Genomic DNA, 19,828 nt, shown 5'->3' with positions numbered 1-19,828 from the left:
TACTGGACTTTGTCCCGGCCTGTGCTACTACAGCTGGGACAAAGATGATGCTGCAGCCGAACGCGATTATGTTCTGGATGACATTGGTCTTCTTTAGATGCCATGATTTCTATAAAAAGGAGATACATTTTTTATGAAGTACATTAGAAAAGTAAATTTTTGGCCAAGATGCACAACATATAAATAGTTTTTGAATCTGATCGTACCCACTTAAATCAAATATGTTTGATCCTTCTCCTCTTCCACCTGCGGGGAAGAGTGTGGAGACCATAGTAGATGGTTGGTCGGTCACAGCAGTAATTTTCAGTGGGTTTGGCTGGCACCTTATGTGTATGGCCAGCATCACCGGAGTCTTCTGGTTGATCATATGGGATCAGTCTTCCATTTAAAATCTTGAAGAGTTCTGGATTGCCGGAAACTCTGAAAGGAGATTTTATTTATCTATGTACATACCTAGCTTTTTTTTTCCAAGGGGGGTAAGAAGTAGCAAGGAAAGGTTCTGTGTAATCACTTCCAGGGTGTAAAGCACATTTCTAGTCTTAGATTTTGGGACATGCTCATGGTGGTCCTGGAAAACCTTATCTGTGATACAATCGCCTATACTGGAGGTGCCATAAGGAACTTTCCTTAGATTGTGTTCTTAAATGATTGCAAAGGATCATGTGACTTATAGGTTGCAAAGGAGAGAACCTTTTTCTTAAAGGGGTACTTCGCCCTTAGACAGCTTATCCCCTATCCAAAGGGACGTCCGTGATGTCTGCTGCGGCACCCCAGACAACCGGCGCATGGAGCGAACTTTGCCGGATGACTGGCGATGCAGGACGGAGGCTAGTGACGCCATGACCACGCCCCACTCGTGACATCATGGCCACGACCCCTCAATGTAAGTCTATGGGAGGGGGCGTGGCGGCCGCCACGCCCCCTCCCATAGACTTGCATTGAGGGGTCGTGGCGGTGATGTCACGAGCCTCCGGAGCTGCACCCTACGCTCTAAATGAACCTGGGTGCAGCAGGGAGATCGCAAGGGACCCCAGCGGCGGGACTGCCGCAATCAGACATTTTATCCCCTATCCTTTGGATGGGGGATAAGATGTCTAGGGGACGAGTACCCCTTTAAATGGATACTACTGTGGAAATCTTTTTATTTATTTATTTATTTTACCAACTGGTGCCAGAAAGTTAAATAGATTTGTAAATGACTTCTATTAAAAAATCTTAATCCTTCCAGTCCTTTTTAGGGGCTGTATACTACAGAGGAAATGCTTTTCTTTTTTTGTTTCTCTTCTGTCACGACCACAGTGCTCTCTGCTGACCTCTGCTGTCCATTTTAGGAACTGTCCAGAGCAGGAGAAAATCCCCATAGCAAACATATGCTGCTCTAGACAGTTCCTAAAATGGACAGAGAGGTCAGCAGAGAGCACTGTGGTCATGACAAAAGAGAAATCCAAAAAGAAGAGCATTTCCTCTGTAGTATACAGCCCCTAAAAAGTACTGGAAGGATTAAGATTTTTGAACAGAAGTCATTTACGAATTTGTTTAACTTTCTGGCACCTTTTTGATTTAAAAAAATAAAAATAAAATTTCCACGGGAGTTCCCCTTTAACTTTGGAGGAGTTCTACTATGTAAAACCCCCATAGGAGAAGAATCTCTGCAAGGAATTAGTATTAGTATCTTCAGAGAAAATTTTGAGACTGTTTTGCTTTCTTCATTGGAAACCCACTTTTGGATTTATTGGTGACAGAACCTATTTATCTGCATATGGAAAGAAGTTTGTCAAGTATATTGTAGGTAAAGGGTGACCTGTAATGTGTGGAGTTGGTTAAAGTCTTCTGCAATGAGGTTCAGGCCATTCACATGTCCGATTTTAACAAATCACTGTATTATGATGAGGACAAATAAGATTACACTAACATGAAGTGCACCATTGTTTTTTAAGGAGATTCTCTGCCAGTCTTTATGTGTCGCACACAAAAAGTTCAGTCCAAGATGGCGGCATTCAAGTTGGCTCATGTTGATGACCTGGTCTAACAGGTTTTCCCCCTTTAAAGGGTTACTCCGCTCCCCAGCGTCCGGAACTCAATGTTCGGAACGGTCGGTGCGGGCTACCGTGTTCACACCGGCCCCCTCGTGACGTCCCGCCCTCTCAATGCAAGTCTATGAAGATGGTTGGGATGAATGTGATACAATTTTATACATTAAAGGGTTACTCCGCTCCCCAGTGTCTGGAACTCAATGTTCCGAACGGTGGGTGCGGTCTTCCGTGTTCACGCCCGCCCCATCGGGATGTGATGTCATGCCCCGCCCCCTCAATCCAAGTCTATGAAGCTGAAGTTGGTTGGGATGAATGTGATACAATTTTATACATTAAAGGGTTACTCCGCTCCCCAGCATCCGGAACTCCATGTTCCAAACGCTGGGTGCGGGCTTTCGTGTCCACGCCCGCCCCTTCGTGATGCCCCGCCCCCGTGACATCATGTCCCGCTCCCGCAATAAAAGTCTATGGGAAAGGGGCGCAATGGCCATCACGCCCCCTTCCCATAGACTTTTATTGCGTGGGCGGGGCATGATGTTACGGGGTGTGACATCACGAGGGGGCGATCGTGAACATGGAAGCCCGCACCCAGCGTTCGGAACATTGAGTTCAGGACGCTGGGGATCGGAGTAACCCTTTAATGTATACAATTGTATCACATTTATCCCAATCATCTTCATTTTATGTTGTTCTTTCCTTACTTTCAGGACACCCTGTGTTATTACTATGAGGACCCGTCGCATTGTCGTCTTTGTTGTTATTTTATGCGTCTCGGAGGCTCCAATGTACATGGCTGCGGTTTTTATTTTTTACTTTGCCCGGTAAACAAGGTTTCTAGCTGTTCCAGTCACGATCAGTAACAACGTGGTCTCCTTCCTGTAATTGGAATGAATCAGCCGCCCCTGCTCCGTCCTGGGTTCTGCAGTCAATGGCGGAAAGGCTGGAGAGGCCGGTGATGCCCCCGATAAGATAATTAAATTAATAGTTGTAATAAATCACGGCCTTTTCAGACAGGATTAATGGGGCCCTGTGCGGACCTGACACCTCATTCCCCCAGTGCGATATCTCTGCCGCTCTATGAGGGATGAGGTGACACCAACACTAAAAACGGACAGAAGAGGAGAGCGCTCATAAATCACGGGGGCCGCGAGTCGTAAACACACAAGTCAATATCAAGATGCTGTTTACAAGGGGGAACTCCATGATAGGGCGGCTCCTATCGACTCTGATCATTTCCCAGCAAAGTCAGCAATGTTCCTGCCTGGTCCATGTCTACGATCGTGATTCAGGCTTCTGCTGCCACAGCAACATTAGGCTTAAAGGGGTATTCCAGGCAAAAACTTTGTTTTATATATCAACGGGCTCCACAAAGTTAAAGAGATTTGTATATCACTTCTATAAAAAAATCTTAATCCTTTCAGTACTTATGAGCTTCTGAAGTTAAGGTTGTTCTTTTCTGTCTAAGTGCTCTCTGATGACACGTGTCTCGGGAACCGCCCAGTTTAGAAGCAAATCCCCATAGCAAACCTCTTCTAAACTGGGCGGTTCCCGAGACACGTGTCATCAAAGAGCACTTAGACAGAAAAGAACAACTCAACTTCAGAAGCTCATAAGTACTGAAAGGATTAAGATTTTTTAATAGAAGTAATTTACAAATCTGTTTAAAGGGGTATTCCAGGCAAAAACTTTTTTTTATATATCAACTGGCTCCGGAAAGTTAAACAGATTTGTAAATTACTTCTATTAAAAAATCTTAATCCTTTCAGTACTTATGAGCTGCTGAAGTTGAGTTGTTCTTTTCTGTCTAAGTCCTCTCTGATGACACGTGTCTCGGGAACCGCCCAGTTTAGAAGAGGTTTGCTATGGGGATTTGCTTCTAAACTGGGTGGTTCCTGAGACACGAGTCATCAGAGAGCACTTAGACAGAAAAGAACAACCTTAACTTCAGAAGCTCATAAGTACTGAAAGGATTAAGATTTTTTAATAGAAATAATTTACAAATCTGTTTAACTTTCTGGAGCCAGTTGATATATAAAATCATTTTTTTCCCCCTGGATAACCCCTTTAACTTTTCTTTAAGTCTACTTAGGGATTATCCCATGATAAAGCTCAGCGGTCTCCAAACGGGGGACCTCCAGCTGTTGCAATACTGCAGCTGTGCACATGTAACAACTATATAACAAATATAACAACTATAATAGCAAGCAATAGAGAGAACTGTGTCACCGGCACTCACCCATAAAACTTTATCTTTTATTTCTTCATATTAAAAATACAAGCAGACGGTCGGGATGAAAATCTCTGAACACCGCGTCAGCCGAAGCTGAGCGGGGATATAGTAGGCAACAGTTTCGCGGTCAATCACCCGCTTCCTCCGGCGGAGGAAGCGGGTGATTGACCGCGAAACTGTTGCCTACTATATCCCCGCTCAGCTTCGGCTGACGCGGTGTTCAGAGATTTTCATCCCGACCGTCTGCTTGTATTTTTAATATGAAGAAATAAAAGATAAAGTTTTATGGGTGAGTGCCGGTGACACAGTTCTCTCTATTGCTTGCTATTATAGTTGTTATATTTGTTATATAGTTGTTACATGTGCACAGCTGCAGTATTGCAACAGCTGGAGGTCCCCCGTTTGGAGACCGCTGAGCTTTATCATGGGATAATCCCTAAGTAGACTTAAAGAAAAGTTAAAGGGGTTATCCAGGGGGAAAAAAATGATTTTATATATCAACTGGCTCCAGAAAGTTAAACAGATTTGTAAATTATTTCTATTAAAAAATCTTAATCCTTTCAGTACTTATGAGCTTCTGAAGTTAAGGTTGTTCTTTTCTGTCTAAGTGCTCTCTGATGACTCGTGTCTCAGGAACCACCCAGTTTAGAAGCAAATCCCCATAGCAAACCTCTTCTAAACTGGGCGGTTCCCGAGACACGTGTCATCAGAGAGGACTTAGACAGAAAAGAACAACTCAACTTCAGCAGCTCATAAGTACTGAAAGGATTAAGATTTTTTAATAGAAGTAATTTACAAATCTGTTTAACTTTCCGGAGCCAGTTGATATATAAAAAAAAGTTTTTGCCTGGAATACCCCTTTAAACAGATTTGTAAATTACTTCTATTAAAAAATCTTAATCCTTTCAGTACTTATGAGCTTCTGAAGTTGAGTTGTTCTTTTCTGTCTAAGTGCTCTTTGATGACACGTGTCTCGGGAACCGCCCAGTTTAGAAGAGGTTTGCTATGGGGATTTGCTTCTAAACTGGGCGGTTCCCGAGACACGTGTCATCAGAGAGCACTTAGACAGAAAAGAACAACCTTAACTTCAGAAGCTCATAAGTACTGAAAGGATTAAGATTTTTTTATAGAAGTGATATACAAATCTCTTTAACTTTGTGGAGCCCGTTGATATATAAAACAAAGTTTTTGCCTGGAATACCCCTTTAAGCCTAATGTTGCTGTGGCAGCAGAAGCCTGAATCACGATCGTAGACATGGACCAGGCAGGAACATTGCTCCGGCGGAGGAAGCGGGTGATTGACCGCGAAACTGTTGCCTACTATATCCCCGCTCAGCTTCGGCTGACACAATGCTCAGATCTTCTTATCCCGACCGACTGCTTGTATTTTTAATATGAAGAAATAAAAGATGAAGTCTTATGGGTGAGTGCCGGTGACACAGTTCTCTCTATTGCTTGCTATTCCTATGTTATTTTTTCAGGTCATGTGTTCCCACTCCTGGAGGATTAATAAAGGGCGTAATTTTTTGTTACACATTATAGTAATGTGTAACATTCTACCGTGCCTGATAACTGCTATAATACTGCCTTCTATGTATAATAATAAAACTACTATAATACTGCTCCTATATACAAGAATATAACTACTATAATACTGCTCCTATATACAAGAATATAACTACTATAATACTGCCTTCTATGTATAATAATAAAACTACTATAATACTGCTCCTATATACAAGAATATAACTACTATAATACTGCTCCTATATACAAGAATATAACTACTATAATACTGCCTTCTATGTATAATAATAAAACTACTATAATACTGCTCCTATATACAAGAATATAACTACTATAATACTGCCTCCTATATACAAGAATATAACTACTATAATACTGCTCCTATATACAAGAATATAACTACTATAATACTGCTCCTATATACAAGAATATAACTACTATAATACTGCTCCTATATACAAGAATATAACTACTATAATACTGCTCCTATATACAAGAATGTAACTACTATAATACTGCTCCTATATACAAGAATATAACTACTATAATACTGCTCCTATATACAGGAATATAACTACTATAATACTGCCTCCTATATACAAGTATATAACTACTATAATACTGCCTCCTATATACAAGAATATAACTACTATAATACTGCCTCCTATATACAAGAATATAACTACTATAATACTGCTCCTATATACAAGAATATAACTACTATAATACTGCTCCTATATACAAGAATATAACTACTATAATACTGCCTCCTATATACAAGTATATAACTACTATAATACTGCCTCCTATATACAAGTATATAACTACTATAATACTGCCTCCTATATACAAGAATATAACTACTATAATACTGCCTCCTATATACAAGAATGTAACTACTATAATACTGCTCCTATATACAAGAATATAACTACTATAATACTGCTCCTATATACAAGAATATAACTACTATAATACTGCCTCCTATATACAAGTATATAACTACTATAATACTGCCTCCTATATACAAGAATATAACTACTATAATACTGCCTCCTATATACAAGAATATAACTACTATAATACTGCTCCTATATACAAGAATATAACTACTATAATACTGCTCCTATATACAAGAATATAACTACTATAATACTGCTCCTATATACAAGAATATAACTACTAGATGCTACCAGACATCAGTCGGTGCATACGCTTCAGTAATACAGGTAAAGAGTAGTACAGAACATGTAATACCTCCCTGTACTGTAGGGGGCGCTACCAGACACCAGTCAGTGCATGCACTTCAGTAATACAGGTAAGGAGTACAGAACATGTAATACCTCCCTGTACTGTAGGGGGCGCTACCAGACACCAGTCAGTGCATACACTTCAGTAATACAGGTAAAGTGTACAGAACATGTAATACCTTCCTGTACTGTAGGGGGCGCTACCAGACACCAGTCAGTGCATACACTTCAGTAATACAGGGGGTTTACCAGTTAATGTCCATTCTGATTGGTCGGTTCTTCCGCCCGTTGACATGTATCATAGATCTGGACTGTCTGTATCATTGTTTGTTGAGTCTGGTTTCAAATTACAATGGTCCAGAAAAGACCATTGTATGTTGAGGCCATTGTAAGTTGAGAGATCACTGTGTAGGAATTGTCAGATTCCCTCTCTTGGGCCTTTTGTTCTCCACCACCGAGCAGTCATTAGATCTACGCCCAATGTATGTGCCAGTAGACATAAGGCTGAATATTTGTTGGGAAATCTAATGGTGCGTGCGCTGTTGGCTGAAGGACTGTCACACCCTGAGTTGTGCAATAAAACAAAAATTATAATGAAAACCCAGTAACATTGTAGACTGTGAATGTTCTAGAAGTTCTGACGCAGGACTGACAGCTGTAGCCGGACGGGACAGGCGGCGGTGCAGATCTGCTGTGTCACATTATCGTCTCTATAAATTGCTCTGCCGGGTGGAACGTGCAGTTGTTAAAGGGGCACTCAGGTGGAAAACATTTTTTTTTAATTTACTGGTGCCAGATTTGTAAATTACTGTTATATAAAAAAATTTTACCCTTCCAGTACTTTTTAGCAGCTGTATGCTACAGAGGAAATTCTTTTTCTTTTTTAATCTCTTTTTTGTCTTTTCCACATTGCTCTCTGCTGACACCTCTGTCCATATCAGGAACTGTCCAGAGCAGGAGAAAACCTATGCTGTTCTGAACAGTTCCCGATACGGGCATCAGGTGTCAGCAGAGAGCAATGTGGACAAGACTAAAAATTAAAGGGGGTTATCCAGGAAAAAAACTTTTTATATATATATATATATATATATATATATATCACTTGGCTCCAGAAAGTTAAACCGATTTGTAAATTACTTCTATTAAATCTATTAAAATCCTAATCCTTTCAGTACTTATGTACTGCTGAAGTTGAGTTGTTCTTTTCTGTCTAAGTGCTCTCTGATGACACCTATCTCGGGAACTGTCCAGAGTAGAAGCAAATCCCCATAGCAAACCTCTTCTACTCTGTGCAGTTCTCGAGACAAGCAGAGGTGTCAGCAGAGAGCACTGTTGTCAGACAGAAAAGAAAGACTCAACTTCAGCAGCTGATAATTATTGGAAGGATTAAGATTTTTTAATAGAAGTAATTTACAAATCTGTTTAACTTTCTGGAGCCAGTTGAGATATATATATATATATATATATATATATATATATATATATATATATATACAGCAACAGAAGAATGCAGCAGCACACTGCCAGCACAAGGATATAGGTGCAACATGAATATGCAGTTAAAACATGGAGAGCCATACAGCTATGGTGTAATAGATGCAAATGTGAAACTATGAAATAGTGAGGCACTTAGCTCGCAAATTTGTCTCCGCCGGCGGTCAAATAGCTTGGACCGTCCCACCGCGATAAGGTAGCCTCCTGGGACGGTTTTTCCTGGAATACTCCTTTAATTCAAAAATAAAAGAATTTCCTCTGTAGCATACAGCTGCTAAAAAGTACTGGAAGGGTAAAGATTTTTTAATTGAAGTAATTTACAAATCTGTTTAACTTTTTGGAGCCAGTTGATTTAAATAAAAAAAGTTTTCCACCGGAGTACCCCTTTAACCTTCCCATCGTATAGCTGAACCGCTGCTTCCGATATCTTTGTCAGCGCGTCAAGGAGGAACTCCCGGCCTTCCCCATGTCCAGTCTGTCAAGATTACATCAGTGACAACTAAAGAAGCTTCAACCAAGGTCGTCACTCCGGAGTCTCCCTTGGTTGGGAACGTAATGCATGAAGATCACCAAGGAGGATTTGCTTTGTTCTCCAAAATCATTTTAATATTCTGCCCCCTAGGGAGAGAATTGTGATATAAAACTTGAATTGTGATACATGACTCTCTCTATAGCAGAGGACCCCTTACCCAGTCCTCGAGCCCCACCAATATTTCGTTTTTTTTGGTTCCTCCATTGGAATAGAAATGGGAAACACATCAAATCCTGGACTGTTGGTTGCCTGGAGGACTGTGTTAAAGGGGTACTCCGGTGAAAGACTTTAACTTTCTGGCACCAGTTGATTTAAAAAAAAAAAAAAAAAAAAAAATACAGATTTGTAAATTACTTATTTTAATAAATCTTAATCCTTCCAGTACTTATTAGCTGCTGAATACTACAGAGGAAATTCTTTTCTTTTTGGAACACAGAGCTCTCTGCTGACATCACGACCACAGTGCTCTCTGCTGACACCTCTGTCCATTTTAAGAACTGTCCAGAGTAGGAGAAAATCCCCATAGCAAACATAGACTGCTCTGGACAGTTCCTAAAATGGACAGAGATGTCAGCAGAGAGCACTGTGCTTGTTATGTCAGCAGAGAGCTCTGTCTGTGTTCCAAAGAGAAAATAATTTTCTCTGTAGTATTCAGCAGCTAATAAGTACTGGAAGGATTAAGATTTTTTAAATAGAAGTAATTGACAAATCTGTATAACTTTCTGGCACCAGTTGATTTAAAAAAAAATATATAAAAAAAAGTGAGTACCCCTTTAAAGGGGTACTCCGCTGCTCAGCGTTTGGAACTGCTGGAGCTGACGCCGGGAGCTTGTGATGTCATAGCCCCACCCCCTTGTAACGTCACGCCCCCTCAATGCAAGTCTATGGGAGGGGGCGTGACGACTGTCACGCCCCCTCCCATAGACTTGCATTGAGGGGGCGGGGCGTGACTGGACGAGGGGGCGGGGTTATGACATGATGAGCTCCCGGCTCCAGCGTTCGGAACAGTTTGTTCCAAATGGTGAGCAGCGGAGTACCCCTTTAAGAACCTCTGATCTTTAGTATACACACTCTCTAGGAGTGTTGACCCACGTGTTTCATTGCCTTATTTCTTCTCCGTTTCTCGCCATAATCGTTCCCTAGACACCATTAAATGGCTTTGACGCGTCCTTAGGGTCTCACGTACAATTTCTGCTTTTGATATTTTGTTACTTTCCAAGATCAAATAGTATTAACGTATTCCGAGCAGTCGGTGGTGATGCAGCAGCCATTGTCATCTAATCGCCTTGTAGTTTAGTAGATTTAGGAACTAATCCCCAACCTCTCATCTCATCTCCTGTGATGTCACTTCTACTCCCTGTGGGTAAATCTCAACATCTCAAGCCCCGTTATCAATTCCCATATAATTTATGTCTATAAAGCTGTAAACCTGACATGCACATTAACCGAGCAGGCGACACGATACGTGCCTAAATGTCTCATCCTGTACTGATCCTGAGTTATATCCTGTATTATACTCCAGAGCTGTACTCACTATTCTGCTGGTGAGGTCACTGTGTACATACATTACATTACTTATCCTGTACTGATCCTGAGTTATATCCTGTATTATACTCCAGAGCTGTACTCACTATTCTGCTGGTGAGGTCACTGTACATACATTACATTACTTATCCTGTACTGATCCTGAGTTATATTCTGTATTATAATCCAGAGCTGTACTCACTATTCTGCTGGTGAGATCACTGTGTACATACATTACATTACTTATCCTGTACTGATCCTGAGTTATATCCTGTATTATACTCCAGAGCTGTACTCACTATTCTGCTGGTGAGGTCACTGTGTACATACATTACGTTACTTATCCTGTACTGATCCTGAGTTATATCCTGTATTATACTCCAGAGCTGTACTCACTATTCTGCTGGTGAGGTCACTGTGTACATGCATTACATTACTTATCCTGTACTGATCCTGAGTTATATCCTGTATTATACTCCAGAGCTGTACTCACTATTCTGCTGGTGAGGTCACTGTGTACATACATTACATTACTTATCCTGTACTGATCCTGAGTTATATCCTGTATTATACTCCAGAGCTGTACTCACTATTCTGCTGGTGAGGTCACTGTGTACATACATTACATTACTTATCCTGTACTGATCCTGAGTTATATCCTGTATTATACTCCAGAGCTGTACTCACTATTCTGCTGGTGAGATCACTGTGTACATACATTACATTACTTATCCTGTACTGATCCTGAGTTATATCCTGTATTATACTCCAGAGCTGTACTCACTATTCTGCTGGTGAGATCACTGTGTACATACTTTACATTACTTATCCTGTACTGATCCTGAGTTATATCCTGTATTATACTCCAGAGCTGTACTCACTATTCTGCTGGTGAGGTCACTGTACATACATTACATTACTTATCCTGTACTGATCCTGAGTTATATTCTGTATTATAATCCAGAGCTGTACTCACTATTCTGCTGGTGAGATCACTGTGTACATACATTACATTACTTATCCTGTACTGATCCTGAGTTATATCCCGTATTATACTCCAGAGCTGTACTCACTATTCTGCTGGTGAGGTCACTGTACATACATTACATTACTTATCCTGTACTGATCCTGAGTTATACCCTGTATTATACTCCAGAGCTGTACTCACTATTCTGCTGGTGAGGTCACTGTGTACATACATTACATTACTTATCCTGTACTGATCCTGAGTTATATCCTGTATTATACTCCAGAGCTGTACTCACTATTCTGCTGGTGAGGTCACTGTGTACATACATTACATTACTTATCCTGTACTGATCCTGAGTTATATCCTGTATTATACTCCAGAGCTGTACTCACTATTCTGCTGGTGATGTCACTGTGTACATACATTACGTTACTTATCCTGTACTGATCCTGAGTTATATCCTGTATTATACTCCAGAGCTGTACTCACTATTCTGCTGGTGAGGTCACTGTGTACATGCATTACATTACTTATCCTGTACTGATCCTGAGTTATATCCTGTATTATACTCCAGAGCTGTACTCACTATTCTGCTGGTGAGGTCACTGTGTACATACATTACATTACTTATCCTGTACTGATCCTGAGTTATATCCTGTATTATACTCCAGAGCTGTACTCACTATTCTGCTGGTGAGGTCACTGTGTACATACATTACATTACTTATCCTGTACTGATCCTGAGTTATATCCTGTATTATACTCCAGAGCTGTACTCACTATTCTGCTGGTGAGATCACTGTGTACATACATTACATTACTTATCCTGTACTGATCCTGAGTTATATCCTGTATTATACTCCAGAGCTGTACTCACTATTCTGCTGGTGAGATCACTGTGTACATACATTACATTACTTATCCTGTACTGATCCTGAGTTATATCCTGTATTATACTCCAGAGCTGTACTCACTATTCTGCTGGTGAGGTCACTGTGTACATACATTACATTACTTATCCTGTACTGATCCTGAGTTATATCCTGTATTATACTCCAGAGCTGCACTCACTATTCTGCTGGTGAGGTCACTGTGTACATACATTACATTACTTATCCTGTACTGATCCTGAGTTATATCCTGTATTATACTCCAGAGCTGTACTCACTATTCTGCTGGTGAGGTCACTGTGTACATACATTACATTACTTATCCTGTACTGATCCTGAGTTATATCCTGTATTATACTCCAGAGCTGTACTCACTATTCTGCTGGTGAGGTCACTGTGTACATACATTACATTACTTATCCTGTACTGATCCTGAGTTATATATCAGACAGGAGGCTCGTATCTTGCATTAAATCTTTCTTTTTAATGCTCATAGCAGAATATTTTAAAACCATACAAAACTCAAATTCCAAAGAAAAAACTTTAGAACTACATCTCCCAGCAGCCCTTGCGTCTCTCTTCACCCCTCCTAGCCCGACTGGCTCATATATAAAGGGCTGTCTGGAACCACTCCTCCTCTTTCTTTCTGCTCATGGCAGTCAGTTAAGTGATAAGTATTACTGGATTTGTATATCTTTATGTTTCTATCCTCATTGATCCTGTGTATTGCTTCTGTACTGATTTACTCAGTACTACTCCTCGTTTCTCATTCCTCTCATATGTTTTTTATATATGTCTTTTACTCTTACTGATTTTATTTCTTGCTGCGTCCCGACCGCGATTGCAGTTTAGATCGCGATCCCCGACGCGAGTCTTGGCCTGGTTTTTTAGCTTTACATACAGCTAGACAGCGCTTCCACCCTATCTCTCTTTTCACTTACCAGCGCCATTTTCTCCTTTTCGCGCCTTCATCTTCCTCCGCTATCTTCGCGCGCTGTCGGCAGGGTGGGGAGGAGGCGTGCCCTCCTCCAACCACTGACCTATCGCTACGCTGCGCGCTCAGTTCCCGTCCTATCACGAGACTCTCGGCCGAGTTCTCGTGATATTTCGGCTCTGAGCGTTAATACTTCTCCGCTCCTCCTCCCACTTCGTCAGTCGGGTGCGAACGGCGAGTGTGAGCAGGTCAGGAGCATACACGGCCCTCCATTACTATATAGATTCAGTGCACGCTGTAAGGGTTTTCCCCTGGCATTGATAACTATCATACCTACCTTGTTACTCAGTGCTCTAAGCTTAGACTTATTAGCTTCAATTAATATCAAAACATTAATATGGCTGGAGAAAGCTCTCAGTCTTTAATTGTGGGGGAGTTATTAACCCCTGACACCCCACAATTCCTCTCTGCCTCGCAGATACAGGATCTCATAAATAAGTCAGTGCAAGCCGCTCTGGCCTCTGCATCTACCCAAATGTTGCCTACCACATCGGCAGACATTCCTAAGCCAAGCAAGGCTCTGCGTAAACGCAAGCACGTCACCGTGCCTTTCGACTCCCCGGCAGGGGAAGTACAATTTATGCTCCCGACAGGTCCCTCCACAGACTGTCAACCCGCACCATTAACAGTTCAGAATGACTCAGTGCGACCCCCGAGCCTCGGGGAGTTTTCTAATAAGAGGCATAAATCCGCCAAGCGGACTAAACCTGACTCTTATAATACATCAGATGAGTCAGCTGAGGACTCTGAAGAACCGGAGGACGCAGACTCCGAGTCAGACGTTGATGCGGGCATTATGGCGGACGCTAATGTCGCCGAGCCGGAGGTATCAGGAGAAGCCATCCTAGATACGTTGGGGCAACCCTTCTTTAATCCGGAGGACATATCCCACCCCCGGTCAGGGGACTGGGCCCCCTTGCCCCAGGTGGCTACTTATATAGAGTTCTGGACCCGGCGGGCATTGGACCGGGTAAACAGAAATAAGCTAAGGTCAGAATGCCCTCGTCCCTTTATAGCCAAGAAGGTGGCCGAGACGCCTGAAATAGACCCCATACTTATGAAATATCTATCCAGAGCTGGGAAATACTCAAAGAAAGGGATAGAGAGATCTTTTAAGACTATACAAGATAGGATCTTAGATCTGCTTGGCCCCCTAACAAAGATCCTCAATTTGTCTGAACAAGCTGCTTCCTCTAGTGACCCCGTAGATTTAGCCCAGCTCCGGGGATGGGCACAACGTGCCATTTGCCTACTAGGTACGGCCAATACTACGTGTTCAATAGAGCGTAGAAGGTCTATTTTAATGAAACTGGAACCCCAGCTCTCTCACCTAGCCGAGAACGAACCTGGCCCCTCGGCTGAGGGTTTACTTTTCGGTGACGACCTTTTAAAGGACGTTAATAAGTTTGTCGGCTTATTCAAAGGCCTGGATAAAGCCCAGTCCTCATTAAAGAAAACCAATGGGGGCAAGGTTTTTAACAAGGCCGGCAGAGGACGCGGCCGATCTGCCGGCCGAGGCAATTTCTACAGGCCCTATGCCAGACCTGCCGCTCCACCTTACGCTCCACCACAACCACAGTACTCCTTTCCGGTGGTACAACCCGCTCCTTTCTTTCCGCCCCGGGGAAGACCATGGAGAAGCCGAGGAGGTAGAGGATACCCCCGTGCTAGACCGTCTACTGGTGAGTACAACTCCCCCACACATTCCCCACACACTGGTGGGGGGCAGATTGAGGTATTTTTCCCACGTCTGGTCCATGATTACTGCAGACGTCTGGGTACTGAATACAGTAGCGGGTTATCAAATAGAATTTCAATCTCTACCGGACATGGAGTTCGTCCCTCCACCTATCCAGTTCTCGGATCTCAACAGATCCCTGATAGACGGAGAACTCCAAGAACTTGTACACAAACAAGCGGTTCTAGAAGTCGATCCCTTGACCACGGGGTTCCTAAGCAACCTTTTCTTGGTAAGGAAGAAAGGTGGAGGTTATCGCCCCGTAATAAACCTGAGAAATCTAAATCAACATGTGATGTACCGTCACTTCAAGATGGAAGGCATCCATCTTTTACGCGACCTCCTTTGCCCCGGAGATTGGCTAGTCAAGGTAGATCTCAAGGATGCTTACCTTACCGTACCAATGCATCACGCTTCCCAACCTTTCTTAAGGTTTCACTGGGGGAACCGTCTGTGGCAATTCACGTGCCTCCCATTCGGTCTGTCGTCAGCCCCCTGGTGTTTCACAAAGTTGGTGAAACCCGTGGTAGCCGCTCTCAGGAGCAGAGGGGTACGTCTGATAATTTATCTAGACGATTTACTCATCATGTCCCATTCCAGAGAATTAGCCAGTCTCCACTGTCATTGGACAATCTCCCTGTTGGAAGAACTTGGTTTTCTTATAAACCACGAAAAATCCGTTCTATCTCCAGCTCAGGAGATGGAGTTTTTAGGTTTTCTGGTGGACACCAGAAGAGCAGTTCTATGTTTGCCCAAAGCCAAACTAGCCCTGATCCGCAAAGAAATCAGGGCTGTATTACGCAAGGGTCGGGTATCCTTGAGGTGATCGGCTTATTGTCGGCATCCATTCAAGCGATCTTTCCGGCCCGCTCCATTATCGGGCACTCCAACGACTCAAGACCTTGCACCTCCCGCGAGGTTTGCGTTATGCGGACGAAGTACAACTATGTCCGGAATCGGTGGAGGAACTACGTTGGTGGCTTCGCCACGCGATAGAGTGGAATGGCAAGTCCATTTTCAACTCCTGCCCAGACGTGATCATAGAATCGGACGCGAGCAGGCAGGGATGGGGCGCCCGCTGCGGTCATCAATCTACAGGCGGGATATGGTCGGAAGAAGAGTCTCTTCTCCATATCAACGCATTGGAACTGCTGGCAGCATTTTTCGCGGTCAGGAGTTTCCTTTCACAGGAGTCACATTGTTGCGTGCTGCTACGCATGGACAATGTAGCGGCGGTTCAATATATCAACCGCCTTGGAGGTTCGAGGTCCAGAGTACTAGCGGACATAGCTTCCGACTTCTGGCATTTCTGTCTGTCCCACGACCTTGTCCCTATAGCGGAATATATCCCGGGAACATCCAACTCCGTGGCAGACTGGAACTCCCGATATCTGGCAGACTCCAGCGATTGGAAACTAGATCGGTCGATATTCCTGGCTCTGCGAGATCTTTGGGGTCCGCTACATACGGACCTTTTTGCTTCTCGCCTCAACCACCAGTTACCACGGTTCTACAGTTGGAGGCCCGACCCGGAAGCGTCTGCAGTAGACGCTTTCTGCCAACGTTGGCCGGAGGGGACACACTATGCGTTCCCTCCCTTCCAACTGCTCACGAGGGTCCTCGGTCAGATATTGATTCAGAGGGCGACGGTAGTGTTGGTCACCCCGTGGTGGCCGACTCAGCCATGGTTCCCTCGACTTCTGGGGATGACGATAGACTTTCCCAGGCTGTTACCAGCCCTGGACCACATATTGACGAATCCGAACAAGGGTCTTCATCCCCTAGTACTGGAGGGCAACCTGCCTCTCCTTGCTTGGTTGGTTTCGGGGTGCCGGAATCAGGTAACGACCTTTCAAGGTCAGCTAGAGATCTCCTCGCCCTGGCCTGGGCCCCGGGGACTAGATCGGCATATCGATCTGCCTGGGGACTCTGGGTTCGTTGGTGTGTTCAACGGGAAATTAATCCCGTTCAAGCACCTGTACAGATAGTGGTTAATTATCTAGCTGAATCTTTTGATTCGGGTAAATCGTATAGCTCAATAAATGTTTATAGATCTGCTATTTCTGCTTATCACTCTCCGGTTGACTCTTTGCCGGTGGGCAAGCATCCTTTAATCTGCAGGCTTCTGCGTGGAATAAAATTTAAACGTCCTCCTCGACCTAAATATAGTTCTACGTGGGATGTTTCCCGTGTTTTGGATATGTTCTCCTCTTGGGAAGACAACAATGATCTTTCCCTGAAGGTTCTCTCTGTGAAGTTGACGGTCCTCTTATGTCTGGTCTCTATAAAGAGAGTATCTGATGTCAGAGCTTTGGATATCACTCGACGACAGTTCTCGCCGGGTGGTGTTCAGTTTTCCGTGGTGCGCAGGACTAAGACAGGTCTTCAGTCCGTATTCTATCCATACTTTCCAGCGCATCCCAAACTTTGTGTGGTTCGTTGCCTCCAGGCATATGAGTCTAGGACAGCACCTCTTCGTTCTTCTAACCCTAATCAATTGCTTATTTCTTATGTTCAACCACACCTCCCGGTCACTTCAGCCACTTTAGCCCGGTGGGTGCGGTTAGCTATGGAAATGGCAGGGATTGACGTATCCCTGTTTGGCGCCCATTCTTCCAGAGGGGCTATGGCTACTAAAGTAGTGGTGTCCGGTGGCTCTCTGTCGGATCTTCTTTTGGCTGCTGATTGGTCGTCTCGGACGACGTTTCGGCAATTTTATTTCCGTCCAGAGGAACATGTCTCTATGTCAGTCTTGTAATATATTTATATCTATCATTGTTTTCAGCTTTGAACTTGCAAGATATGAGCCTCCTGTCTGATATATAAATCTAGATTTTCCTAGCTTGTGACGGAAAATATTAGTTATATGAAGACAGGAGGCGAGTATCTTCCCTCCCGACCCACCCTATCACGGTATTTGTTGTTATTGAAGTGGACTACGTGCATCTGCTCTATGGAGGCTGACATAATCCGGTTCTCTTGTTCATGAGATTTGTTCCTGTTTGCTCAGGTTCCTGCGGTCCTGTTGACCATGTATGCAGACGACCACAAGTCGGTTTTGTTCCTGTACTTCACGATGACACCCGCCGTGCTGACAACTGCATAAAGAAAGAGGAGGAGTGGTTCCAGACAGCCCTTTATATATGAGCCAGTCGGGCTAGGAGGGGTGAAGAGAGACACAAGGGCTGCTGGGAGATGTAGTTCTAAAGTTTTTTCTTTGGAATTTGAGTTTTGTATGGTTTTAAAATATTCTGCTATGAGCATTAAAAAGAAAGATTTAATGCAAGATACTCGCCTCCTGTCTTCATATGACTAATATTTTCCGTCACAAGCTAGGAAAATCTAGATTTATATCCTGCATTATACTCCAGAGCTGTACTCACTATTCTGCCTATATAGATAAATTATAATTTTCATAGTGACCATTTCCCTTTATCCCTGTATTTTCTGTCCTCACTTGTCTCTTATACATTTCTGTCTCCTTTATTCTCCGTCAGGAATACTTTGAGAACCCTGCGTTCAGACCTGATGGGATGAAGCTCTACCCGACCCTAGTGATTCGTGGTACTGGGTTATACGAACTCTGGAAAACTGGAAGATACAGAAGTTACTCTCCAAGCACATTGGTAGATCTGGTGGCCAGGATTTTGGCTCTCGTTCCACCATGGACCCGGGTTTACAGAGTACAGAGGTAAAACCCAATATACATATTTTAGTAGTGCTGTGTTCAAAACCCACATAGACTTTGATGAGGCTACAATGGAGAGTCCTACAGTGAGGCCATACACTGCACCACATGTCAGTCCTATACAGAGTCCAATTCTTTTTCTTCATGGTAATATGGAAACAGTATATAGTTATAGAAGTTATTTTCCTGTCCATACAGAGCAGTATTATATTAGTATTAATATTTGCCATATATTGTTGTATATAGGAGCAGTATTATAGTAGTTATATTCTTGTATATAGGAGCAGTATTATAGTAGTTATATTCTTGTATATAGGAGCAGTATTATAGTAGTTATATTCTTGTATATAGGAGCAGTATTATAGTAGTTATATTCTTGTATATAGGAGCAGTATTATAGTAGTTATATTCTTGTATATAGGAGGCAGTATTATAGTAGTTATATTCTTGTATATAGGAGCAGTATTATAATAGTTATATTCTTGTATATAGGAGCTGTATTATAGTAGTTATATTCTTGTATATAGGAGCTGTATTATAGTAGTTATATTCTTGTATATAGGAGCAGTATTATAGTAGTTATATTCTTGTATATAGGAGCAGTATTATAGTAGTTATATTCTTGTATATAGGAGCAGTATTATAGTAGTTATATTCTTGTATATAGGAGCAGTATTATAGTAGTTATATTCTTGTATATAGGAGCAGTATTATAGTAGTTATATTCTTGTATATAGGAGCAGTATTATAGTAGTTATATTCTTGTATATAGGAGCAGTATTATAGTAGTTATATTCTTGTATATAGGAAGCAGTATTATAGTAGTTATATTCTTGTATATAGGAGGCAGTATTATAGTAGTTATATCCTTGTATATAGGAGGCAGTATTATAGTAGTATATTCTTGTATAAAGGGGCAGTATTATAGTAGTTATATTCTTGTATATAGGAGCAGTAT

At 42.5% G+C, this 19,828-nt stretch overlaps 1 protein-coding gene and 1 long non-coding RNA gene across 2 annotated transcripts in view; one reads left to right on the top strand and one right to left on the bottom strand.

The window, feature by feature from the left end:
- Positions 1-19,828, top strand: part of ELP3 (elongator acetyltransferase complex subunit 3) — a 178,721-nt gene that overhangs the window by 97,415 nt on the left and 61,478 nt on the right. The window contains exon 10 of the mRNA XM_056563812.1: positions 18,680-18,873. Within this exon, the coding sequence (XP_056419787.1) occupies positions 18,680-18,873 (194 nt within the window). The remainder of the gene's footprint in view (positions 1-18,679; positions 18,874-19,828) is intronic.
- Positions 1-19,828, bottom strand: part of LOC130361160 (uncharacterized) — a 40,744-nt gene that overhangs the window by 2,140 nt on the left and 18,776 nt on the right. The window lies entirely within an intron of this gene.

The sequence above is a fragment of the Hyla sarda genome, chromosome 3 (assembly GCF_029499605.1).
Source record: "Hyla sarda isolate aHylSar1 chromosome 3, aHylSar1.hap1, whole genome shotgun sequence".
In the NCBI taxonomy this organism is placed as follows: domain Eukaryota; kingdom Metazoa; phylum Chordata; class Amphibia; order Anura; family Hylidae; genus Hyla; species Hyla sarda.
The sequence above is the reverse complement of the archived record's forward strand: the minus strand, read 5'-3'. Positions and strand labels throughout refer to the sequence as shown.